Source organism: Caretta caretta, chromosome 2 (assembly GCF_965140235.1).
Source record: "Caretta caretta isolate rCarCar2 chromosome 2, rCarCar1.hap1, whole genome shotgun sequence".
NCBI lineage: Eukaryota > Metazoa > Chordata > Testudines > Cheloniidae > Caretta > Caretta caretta.
In genome coordinates this window covers 181,312,303-181,324,922 of record NC_134207.1, presented here as the reverse complement: position 1 = coordinate 181,324,922, position 12,620 = coordinate 181,312,303, and the positions used below count along the sequence as shown (strand labels likewise).

Here is a 12,620-nt window from a genome sequence, read left to right as displayed (position 1 = left end):
CAGGCACGTATGGAGGATAGGTCCATCAATGGCTATTAGCTAAAATGGGTAGGGATGCAACCCTACGATCTGGGTGTCCCTCAGGCTCTGACTGCCAGATGTTCAGACTGGACAACAGGGGATGGATCACTTGATAATTGCCCTGTTCTGTTCATTCACTCTGAAGCACCTGACATTGGCCACTGTTGGAAGACAAGATATTAGACTGGATGGACCAATGATCTGACTCAGTATGGCCATTCTTATGTTAAGAGGGGATGCCACTGGAAGTTAAATCCTCTAGAAGAATTCCCTAATGTTTTAGGTTATTATTCCAGGGTTGCTTCTTTTTATACCTAGACCTTGGATGAAGTTTCATTTTAAGAAACGGGTTGAAGTTGTTTGGAGAGCAAAATCAGCATTGCTCATTTATTTTACATAGCACCTCAAGGAATACACCTAGAATTTTATTCTGCAGTTTGTCAGTCTATAGATGGATATAAAAATGCTATCCACTGTTAATACTGGTGCCCAAAACTGAAACATCTGGCTCACAGAGGTAAAGTCTCATTTCAGTGCAACACTGTGCTAAGATTTCAGCTGGTCACCAGGGCTGGTTAAAATTTTCCAAAATTTGAGTTTGATAAAAATTTCATCAAAAATTGATTTTAAAAAGGATTTTTTCCAGTGAAAGTTTGGCAAAATTAGCATTTTTGGGGGGGAGAGGGGTCAGGGAAGAAAATAAAACATTTGCAAAAAGATCCTATTTTTTAATCAGTTTTCAGTGAGCTCTAGTGGTCAGATAGTAACCGTAAGTGGTAGGATTGACAGACTTGCCTGGTTACTGAAATCTCTCAAAATATATTGGAATATTGGATGCAGTTCTATTAAACATGTGCTCTAAGAGGAATTTTCTAAGCTAAAAAGGGTTTATTATTTGTTAACTTCCAAAAATTGCTGTTTTCTGAAACCTCAGACCCTAGAGCAATTCTTTGCTAGGTCTTTCCTTTGAGGATTTTAGAATTAGAAAAAAAAGTAAGACTTTTTCTAATTTGTAATTTAAACATGTTTTAATTAGCCCACTTGATAGCAATCTTTTTGGCATGCCTGTGGATAATTTGCTTTGATAACTACACTAGAGCAACGTCTACACTACAGCAGCTGCGTTACAATGCCCTAGGTATGCCTCTAACAATCTCATGTAGATGAGGACTACAACTACAGAAGAGGTTTTTCACTTTTGAAAGTCACTCTCAAAGTCTGATGCAAATGCTGCACTCAGTCACTGTTATTCATACACATCTAATGGTCACCTGTCTGGGTTTTTGAGCTGTGTAAATACTGCAAAAAATATTAATTGTTATTATTTCTTCATTCATGTCCTTTGTGTTTTCAATGGGATGGGGTTTGGACAGAAAAGCAATCAATGGTGAGACTCACATTGGCCAGAATTTCACCCTAACTCGATATTTTAGGAAATAAGCTCACTGGCAAGAAGGTTTGGCAATGCACAATCTTAAGCCAATATTGCAGAATATTCATGGGGAAAGAATTTTAAATTTATAATAGGTAGCATTTGCGTCAAATCTGACTGGAAGAGATATGCTTAGACAGTCATGAAAAAGAAATAATATGAAAACACCTATATGACAAAGAAAAACACTTTGAATGTCAAATACTGACCATTCATAACAAACAGCTCGTGAGCGACAGGTAGGCAAACAATTTTTTGCAGAAGAATTTCAAACAAATACATTTGGTGACACTCTGCACCCCATATTCACCACTGCCATATAATTATAATATATTTCGCACAAAGCATGCCTTGTGAGGCATCATTCTAAAAGTCTTGTTCTGTTAAACATTTAATACCTTGTTGGGTGGTATGTGCTATCATTGTACGTGAAGTTATGAAGTTTGGCTGTGTATATGCTACTGAAACATGTTGAGAGTTAAGAATATCCACAAGCAGCCTTTCAGGTACAATAAAAGGGCCAAACAATGTTGATGGTTTATTGAGGAAATACACACAAGCATTACCCCAGGAACTGTGTACAATAGAAACCTCTCCGAGATAGCACTGCACAATGGGAACTGTTTGACCCTGGTAACAGTAAGAGCTTCCAGCAAGTTGGAAGAAGATATAAGGGGGAAGTGACATGACTGAACCTCACTCCACACACAAGAGAACACCTGAGGAAAAAAGACTGAACAGGGCGGGGGCAGGGAGTGCTGGTCCCAGGCTAAAGAGATTTCTAGCTTATATATGGAAACTGGTGGACTGCTTGTATCATCAGTCAGGGTGAGACATTGCTAATTCAAATCCTATTTGTTTATTTGCTAGGTAACCTGCTTTGATCTGTTTACTGTTACTTCTAATCCCTTAATATCTATTTTTCTGTAGTTAATAAACTTGTTTTACGTTTTATCTTAACCCGTGAGCTATTGGGCGAAGTGTTTGGGAATCCTAGCTCTGTAAACAAAGGCTGTTGCAGTTCTTCCCCACATCGAGGAGGGAGTGAATTAATGAATGAGTTTGCATCATACAGATCCCTGTTCAGTGCAAGACGGCATAATTCTGGGTTTATACTCCAGTAGGGGTACAAGGCTGGGGAGCTGGGAAGTTGGCTGGGGGTCTCCTGTTTCTCCATGAGTGGCTTAGGTAAAACACTCAGGTAAGTCAGTTAGGTGTGTGGCGCCCCCTGTGTTGTGTTGGGTGATAACAGGGCCTGGAGATACTGGCTGAATCACCAGTGTGAGAGAGGCCAGCCCAGCTGAATTGTTAGGGGGCACAGCAGTTCCAACAGCTGCCAGACTGCACACTGGGGGGGGGGGGGGGTCACACCCTGTCACACATTTAAAAAAAAAAATCAGTCTGATCATGGACAAATCCTCAAAGCAGAAAAAAACAGCAAAATTCATTGGATAAGTTATTCATGATAAATGCTTCCCCTGCATAACTAGACAGGAAAAGTGATTCAGTAAGAGTGAATTGCTCTCGAATAAAAGTTAAGTCAAATCCATAGCAGAGATGGACTTGAACCAAATCTGAACATCCCTGAACATGGGGGAAGTTTGGATCTAGACCCAAACTGCAAAGATGCTTCTCTCTACAATAGACCAAAACAAAATCTTCTATAAACCCTGAATCTGAATATCTGAGTTGTGGGGAAGTTTGTGTCCAAATCTGGATTAGAATCTGAATTTTACACTTGGCCCTATCTCTATTATCAACCCTGAGCTGTGTCATGTATGAGTTTGTGTGTACACATACAGTATATTTTTAATTGTAGAGGGTTATGTTTTGTGTAAGGATATAAATCCCTCCTATTTGTTAATAACTTTGGTAACCAGACTTCATGTTATAGTGAACATTCAATAACACTCAGGTTATCTTGAACTTGGTATTTTGTGTTCCAGAAACAGTGCCAGGTTCTCTGGGATTCTCAGAAACACCAGCATAAGCTGCTGGCCTTTGTGATCACATTTTAGATTTGATTATTGTACTTTGAGACTCCCTAAGACTGCCTAAAGGGGGAGGACCCTTGCAAACCTTCGCCTGTTGCAAGAATTAAACCCCAAACAAACTTTTGGAGATCCTGAAATAGTTTGTCATTTCTCCTTTCTTCTCCCCCAATTTTTTCTTCATTTTTACATGCCTCTGTACTTCTAGGGGCTAGTGGGACCAGAACAAAGTGCCAAAATACTTTGAAAACGAATGCACTGAATGGGTTTTGAAGTAAATTATGAGTATTGCAAACTCTTCACTTTCTATACATCATGGAAAAAAATCGTGCCCCTTACAATGAGAGCACTTGATGGGGAAGCGGGTGCCTCTTCCCATCTGTACAGAAGCAGAGAAGGATTACAACCAGTGCTCCAGTGAGTCCCAAATATAACACATGCTGGGGACATGGTCTGCTGATTCCAGGTATGGTCAGGACCCACAGACCTCTTGCCATATGCTGAAGCCAGCAGCACTTGCTCACCTGCCAAGTCTCATTCAACTCCCTTATTATGCATCCATTTTAAGACAGTTTTTAAAGAGGTTATCAAAAGATTTTGCTGAGAATTTCAGAGAGATATTTACATTTCCCCTCATACTTTTTGGGAGTCTCCCTTAGTAAGACTGTCACAGATTGCTAGTCCTATGCTTTTGGAGGGCAGCAGGGATGTATATTACTCATTTGGAGAAGCAGTAAGTTGTACACCACCATGTATTGTGATGGGGTGGGGGGGAAATAACAGTGGCACCAAGGATATACTCAACTGATGTAAACTGGCTGACTCCACTGAAGGACTTCAAACGTACCAGCTGAGGATCTGGCCCAGCAACTCCAGAAATTAAGGCATTGTTCTTAGGGACAGATATGATTGAGCAAGTGCAAATGAACACCTTTGCTGAAGAGAAACTCATGGTTCAAAGCGAGCACAGTTTTCCCCTATGTCCAAAGAGCTTATGAACAGGAACAATGCTCCTGTCTTAGCAACACTGCATGAAGTCAGAGGATAAGACAAGGGCCCTGCCAGCCTCAGGCAGACAGAACTGTTTTACCTCAAGTGGCTATTGCAGATGAAGCAGGTCATGAAGTCGCCAGGCAGGGAACACCACATTAAGGTCAGGAAGCTATAGCCATAGCAGTATAGGTCTATTTTGACTAGCATAGTGACTGGCAATGTAACCTGTGCAGCAAGCATCCATTTGGAAGGCAATTCAGAGTAGCAATTGGTTTTGCAATTGGTAAAACAAACAAAACTAAGTCCTTTGGGGGTGAAATGACAGGAAGGTATGGGGCTTTAGTCACCCAGGTCGTTACAAGTTTAAGGCCAATTCTCCAGCCTGCCATATCCCTTGGCACTGCTCAGGCAATGCAGCATAGCCATATTCCGGCTGGAGATGGCCAGCAGAGAGTTCTTCTTGTGTAAAGGAATGTTATGTGGCATCAAGCTGATGAAGGCAGCATAACTCTCTCCTGAACCAACCACCTCTCAACACACCACCAGCATACAAAGCATGCCAAAGACGGGGTGGAGGCTAAACTCCACTGGTATAGGATCAGTTAGGGGTCTTACTTCGGTGGCATAAGTTAAAGCAACTCTGCAGAGCTGGGCAGCACTGGACGTGTCCCCCTTCTCCCCGGCACTGCAGAGAGTTGAGATGCAGTGGAGAATTTAGTCCTTAATGTGTTCTCGTCAATGTATTTTCCTACCTCTGCTTTGTGTTGCCTGGCTCTCATCTCCCAGAACATCATCTTCTCCTCCATAGGTTCTGATGGGGGAGCGTGCATAGGAATGCTTTTGAATAAGGCTCTCCACACTCTCTCTATGGAAGAAAGCAATATTGTACGTCAGTAGCATCCTAAGCATTACCACCTCTGTTTAGCATATAAACCCCATAACCCATTCTATGCTGTAACTAAACCAGACGTATGGCTGACATCAGCTCAGACACTATAGCTGAATGAATAATTAAATTAGGGGGGAAAATGATGAACAGATTGTCTCTGTTCATGAAGTACACACCAACAGATCATATTTTTCTCAAATTCTCAAAATCATTAAAACAAGATGTTTCATGCATTTCAGTTACTCTGTGGCTTGTGCTAAAAATCCCAAATTCAATAAATATTGTTTACTCATTGTTGGCCACGTCTTACATTGTGTTGTGTCTGGTTCTGGAATGAATGTGAGCAAATTTACCACCAAGTTTCGCATGTGGGTTTTCACAGTCAATATAAAACCAGCCTCACCAAGTATTTGAAGATTGCAAGCTTTAATTCATGTTCTGTGAACATTTGTGCGGGTAAAACTAGGTCTGGGTCAGGAGTGATGGTCACAATCCAATTCCCAATGAACAAGTGTCCACTTCACAGATCCTACCATCACAGCTGGCACGCCCCCATTCTTGCAGAGACTGTCAGCAAGATCAGGACATGGCCATGGACACAGCTCACCTGCAAGGACAGTCCCTCACAGTCAGGGTGTAGGCATATTAACAATACAGTATGGGAAATCTGCTGTGCTCCCTCTCATGAGGTAGCTATTCTATGGACTAGCAGAGTCTGGTAGGCCTAGATCTCTCAGCCTGGCACCTTGAACAGGCACTGAATTCACACAAACAGTTTTTAAATAGAAGAAAGTCATAACTACATGATGAGTAAGCCAATTTATGGAGAGGACCAAATATACCAAATCCCTGGTATATTTCCATTTAAATCAGTTGCATTACACCAAGAATGAATCTAATACATTTCCAGTGTGGCTTTATATTCCTGTTCTCATCCAGGAAATCCAGTCTATAAAGGATTGGGGCCTATCTTACAGAACTTTCCTCCTACCAAACCAGGTTTTGATTTTGCTGAGCCAGCTCACTTCCTGGGGTAATTCTGGCTGAGCTCTCTCACAGAATCCAGGCAAGCACTTTCCAGCAGAGGTAGATGTTTTTCATTTAAGGCTTCTTAACAAAAAGAAATCCAAACCTCACAAACTCCTTCCTCAAAGCCGGCACAGGCCAAGTAGTCCCTTCCCCAACTCTGCCCCTCACACCAGTAACTTCAGCAACCCAAAATTTCCTGGCTCTTGCCTCAGAAATAAAGGACTTCACACAATCTCCTTTCTGTCCATTTTGATTTCTGGAGCAATTCCTCTCTGCAGTAGCACCAGTAGCAGTTCATTGGGAGCACAGCCCCTGGCCCCTCAACTTTCTGGTGGGTGTTGCAGCCTCCCCTCTCCATTTCCTGTTGCCCTCTTTTATACGGATCAGTCATTAAGGTCCAGCTCTTTTCTCAGGTGCAGAGGGCAGGGCTAATTAGCTAGCCAGCCAGCTGCAGGTCTCTGACCCCAGAGACATGGTATCCCTTATACCTTCACACAGGTAATACATTTGTTGGGCACAGGTTTCTTTCGGCCTTACCATCTGATAATGTTGCTACGTGTATTTTATTATGGCAATTCAGCTGTTGCAAAAATTCCAAAGAAAAACATTTTCCAAATAGCACAATAAATCACTGTGGCACATGTTTTCCTTTCCTACAAAAAGGCTATTATAGTCATTTTGTCCTTGGTCTATCGCTGGTATCATTACTTATGCTAGTCTCCTGGAAAAAAAAAAATAAAAAGGGGATCTTATCTAAGTGATTTACTTGTGTCAGGATTGGAAGTGGACTGAAAGCAATGGCAGTTCCTACGTAGAGGATGATATAATTGAATTATTGCCTTTTAAGTGATTGAAAACAGTGGGCATATCAGGGCTATCTCCAAGAAGATTTTACAAAGAAAAAGACAGACGGCATTGTTTATGTTATGTATTTAATGCCTCTTAGGTCTTTTCTTTTTCAAACAGACTGGGAAATGTTGCTTACCAAGAAAGAAAGAAAGAAAGAAAGAAAGAAAGAAAGAAACATGGAGAATAGGAGACCAGCATAGAATAATGAATTGGGATTGCCTTGGCAAAGTGGGGTAGATGCCAGGCAGTAAGCACTTTCACATTTGAAGGCCAGATATACAGCAACTAACCTTAAAAGCTCTGAAAAAAATAAATCATGTTCAGGTGATATGTCTGTATTGACTTTATTAGTAGTAAATGTCCGCTTGTAATGATATACTCTGATGTACGGTATGTAATAATGTTGTGAAACGGCAGAAACAATGCAGGCTCCAGTTCTAGTTCAATGGGCCAAATTCATCTGTAACCTTATGAGGTTCAATGGAGGTACATTACAGATAAATTTGGCCCAATAAATTTACCTTTGAGTTGCCCTTTGGGAATTTAAAACTAAATCAAATACCCACAATTATTGCATACTAAATTCTTTCCAGATGGGTCACTTTGCTAGACAGAAAACTGTATTATCTTATGTGGTTGTCTTTTTTAAAGGGAAAAGAGGTATGACTTTTACGTGAACCCTGAATGTGAAAAGTTTGGAAGTGGGGCACAGTACGTTTGGATTTTTTATGAATTATTATTACTATTATTTTGCAGACATTGTGCCAAAAATCATCAGATTCATTGTGAAAAGAAAAAGTATTTTAAAAAACAGGAAAAAATTAAGAATGAGGAAATTAAGATTAGGAAAAGCAGCTTGTGACACAAAAGTGTTCGTTCTGAGCTGTAACCATGGGCCAGGTCTACACAAATTTTTCTGCCGGGACTGAAATGTCGCGTAGGGCTGTGATTTTTTTACAACATTTTTATACCAGCAAAAACCATAGTGTAGATACTGATATACTAGCAAAAAAGTTATTTCATTATAGCTTATTTCATTGGGGAAATGGGATGAGTTGTACAGACAAAAGAACTCTTTTGCTGGCATAAGCTGCATTTGCACTAGGACGATTTGCTTTTAGAGCTGTAACGGCAAACCCTTTCGAGTACAGACCAGCAGGGCCAGCTCTAGGATTTTTGCCACCCCAAGCAAAAAATTTGCCATCCCAAGCTCCGAGGGTGCAACTGCCCAAGCCAAAAAAAAAGAAAGGGTGGCCAGAATGCCACACCTGGAATTGCGCTGCCCTAAGCACGTGCTTGCTTTGCTGGTGCCTAGAGCCGGTCCTGCAGACAAGGCCCTGTTCTCAGCACCTGACGTTTAACATTCAAAATTTTACATAAAATAATCTCGTCTGACTGCATTGCTGGTTTATGGTTTTATTAAAAAACAACTCATGATTTTTAATTTTAAAGGTCTAGATTTTGATTCACACGACGTGTCTGTGTGGTGGAGTAAAAGAGTAAGCCCTCCCACCGGCGAACCCCGACACAGATTACCTGAAATTTTGGATTATACAAAAGTGCACTATCTAGGATACCTGTAGCATGACAATCTGTATACGGAGATTGGGGGTGGGGGAGAGAAATACTCAAAAAACCCACCCCAAACATAGAAATGAACTTAATGGGAACAATACTCATTTATTTAAAATGTATAGTTTTATATTTGTGTGGGCAAAAGGTCTTAAGCAAATGAAAGGAATTAATAACTAGGCTGATCATCTCACAACATTGCTTAAAAGATGTATGCAGCTAATTTTATAAATCACTGAACGATAAATCAATATTTGCCATATTATGATTTGGTTCAATAAAAATACTTAATAAATGAAAACTGGAGACTGAGAATCAGATTGTTGGTGTTTTTAGAAGCATTCCTTGAAAATGTTCAGACTTGATCTATAATCAGCTGAGCATCTTGTGAAAAATGAAGTAATTTCAGTTTAATCCAAGAAAAGCTTTTGGTCTTCAGTTTGCAGATCGTTATTGCCTAATGCTTAACTCAACTGATTTTTACTTTATGCAGTTACTTAGATTTCCATGTCACCTTCTATTTAGCAGTAAAGTTAGGGTAACTGAATACTGGAGGGGTTGGAGCTGTCAGAGAAGTGGAGGTGAAGATGTTATTTTACGGCCAATTTATTTTGCATGCTCTCCCAACATTTTGTCACCCTTCAAGCTCCCCTTTTAAACTAATATGAATGAAATCCGCATATTAGTACTATAAAATATCATGATCAAATTCTGCTAAGTATACAAGTGTAAAATAACAGCATGGAACGGGCTGGAGACGAGGAAGAGGTCAGAGAAGATAGGAGCTGGAGCTGTCTGAACAGGGGAGTAACTGTGTACCAGATGGCAAGCAGGAAACTGAGTTGCTGTTGGCCAGCATGGAATAGGAGGACACATAATGGCAGTGGTGGAAGAGGCAGGATGAACAGGATAAATGGTAATGTGGGAAGGGAACTTACGAGGATCTCAAAGAACTGTAGAGTGATAGAAGCACCTGGTGAGACAAGACTGGTCAGTCAACCTTCATTTATATTGAATAAAGTCCCTCTCTTCTCCACATCAGAAAGAAGCCATAGTGGTTTCGAACCATGAATCCAATAATCTGGACAGGACGTAGCATTTCAATGATGCATGGGTGATTGCAGCACTCATTGCGTGCTGCATATCAAGGGTAGTGACACCTAATGATGGATCATGGAAAATATTTTTTCTCTCAGGGGATCATCAGAGCTTCCACACCTTGGTTGCAACATCAAGCCACCAGTTCCAGTGATGTATTGACCTATGGGTTGGATGGCTCAGTCTTACCTCCTATGGTAACTCATTCCAAAGCTGAGGTCTCTTGACTGACAATGCTTTACCTCCAGTTTTCACTAGGACAATCTTAGGCCTTGTTAGCAGCACTGTCCTGGAACAGCAGAGCTGTCTCAGAGGACCATGAATTGACAGGCAGTCTCTGATGTAGCTGGGACCTGATCCACTAACAGATTCAGACCAAGGCCTTAAATGCCACTGGCAGTGACCTGAGAGTCAGTAAAAAATACAAGGTTTCAGAGTAGCAGCCGTGTTAGTCTGTATTCGCAAAAAGAAAAGGAGGACTTGTGGCACCTTAGAGACTAACCAATTTATTTGAGCATATATATAAGCTTATGCTCAAATAAATTTGTTAGTCTCTAAGGTGCCACAAGTCCTCCTTTTTAAAAAAAATACAAAGCACTCTTAAGTGTTCTTTGCAACTGAGGAGTGGGGCAATATCTTGCATAAGCTGGAACATCTGTTTCCTTCCATCGTCAAACCCAAGTGAATTATAGAAATTCACTCTGGAGATGATAAAGGCAAGGATCACTATGGCCAGATCCTCAATCAAGATGAAAGGGGCTATGCTGCCTTGTAGGCAAAAGAAGGCATTCCTTTGAAGACTTTTCATCAAATCTCTCATTTGCTGTTTGTGGTGCTCTCACTGCAGCCTACAGGATAGCGTGTTCTGATCACCTGGGCTTTGATGCCGCAATGTATTATGCATGGGCACATACAATTCCCACGGAGTCACCATCAGGTCAGTGGGGCCTATCTGCGCACAATACAGTGTATGGTTAGGACCATGGATGCCAAGTCCACTCTATTCTTGCATATATTTGAAGTTGTGTCTTTTTCTGCAGTTGGTATCAGTGCTAGAGAGCGAGTGTACATGGGATGGGGATAAGATTTCTACCTTCTTCCTTTGGATGGAGCAGGCTTTAGGCAACATTTTTAGTCTTAGCCCAAGGCAACAGACAAAGCTAATGCATAACTGGACCACCTTGGCAGTGGCAGGTGCAGGTTAGCACCCATCTTAGACACATACAAAAATCAGAGATTCCTACATACTGCTCATCCAACCATTCCACTATGGGCCTGGTCTGATGTCTATTGAAGACAAAGTGCAGAGAGAAATTCCACTATTCACCATCTTTTGCTTCAGAGAAAAACCCTCTGCACCTGTAGTTCCTTGAGGAGATGCTGTCAGGAATACCTAAAATAGCTACAGACATTATGAGCCACGCAGACCAACCTGTCCATGTTTTCTCCATTTTTCAGGAGCTCCCTCACTATCAGTCTGGGGGATAAGCAAAACAATAAGGATCCATCCTAATCCACTCCCCACGTCTTTTGCTGCTTTCCTTTTTTAAGAAAATGCAATGTACAATGGATTAATAGGAGGAAAATAATAAAGCTGACAACTGTGTTTTGCTTGGCCATTCAGTGCAACACAAAGAAAAATACCGAACAGGATACAGAGTGTATGAATTATCAGTTTACAGATTGAATAACTTCTTTAGTTCTGGATTTCAAAGGTTTCCCTTTTTTGTAGCTGCCGGTTAGTACATTTGGAAGAGAGCCCAGATAACAGAAGACATCAGAAGTGAGGTGATGTGAAGACAGACAGAATAAATGGGTTCAGAAGGCAAAAAAAAAAAAAAAACTTGCTGGAAGTCTCACTCTAGTAGAACTTTTTTTTTTTAAAGGAAAAGACGACTAATTTGTCCACGACTCAAGTGGTGAAAAGGAGTCCTTTTAAAAAAAAAGCAGGGGAGGAACAAGTGCCCTTTTACTGAAGGGGGAACAGAGTGAAGTGAATAACAAACATTTATCTGCAAACCTGTTCAGGAATCGTCCAGCCACAATGCTTACTGCATACACACAACACACGATTAACAACATATATAGCACTTCCAACAAATTATGCTGATATGCTGATATTGCATGCTGGCTTTCTGAACATAATCCAGCTCTTAGTTACACTCATCAGGCCAAATCCTCATCTGGTTAAAATTGACATAGTTTGGCAGAGCTAGGCCAGTCGACACCAGCTGAGGTTTTGGGCCCATCAAATTAAATGGCGTTGAATGGGTTAAAGTGAAAATAGAATCTGGCCCAAAGTGTGCTAGGGAGCCAAAATTAGCCACAGAAAATCAAAACTAACATGCTAGACCTGGATAAATACAACACACAAAAAGCAAAGAGTCTTTAAAAGAAGACAAATCAAAATAAAGTATTTGCTGGTATTTGGAAAAACCTGGGTTTGGAAAACAGTAGGGTACAGGCAGGGTTTATCTCAGAAATGACACTTCCTGAGATGATGGCATATCACAACACACATACCAGCCACTAATTTTAACTTTGGAAGAGCTGTGATAAGCCTTATACTTTGCATTAAGGTAAAATAGCAAGATTTAGACCACTATATGGAAAAAAATAGTAGAAAATATGGAATTAAAGCACGAGGATATTAAATAGCCCTTCCCCCTTCCACCTCATATACACCCCCACCCCAAAAAAGGGAAAAGGGCGATATGCAGCAAATCAGAAAAGTAAAATGTTTACT

General features: G+C 40.8%; 1 protein-coding gene across 1 annotated transcript in view; it reads right to left on the bottom strand.

Moving 5' to 3' along the window:
* TBX20 (T-box transcription factor 20) overlaps positions 1 to 12,620 on the bottom strand; it is a 48,442-nt gene that overhangs the window by 3,449 nt on the left and 32,373 nt on the right. Inside the window, exon 7 of the mRNA XM_048839071.2 lies at positions 5,190 to 5,302. Within this exon, the coding sequence (XP_048695028.1) occupies positions 5,190 to 5,302 (113 nt within the window). The remainder of the gene's footprint in view (positions 1 to 5,189; positions 5,303 to 12,620) is intronic.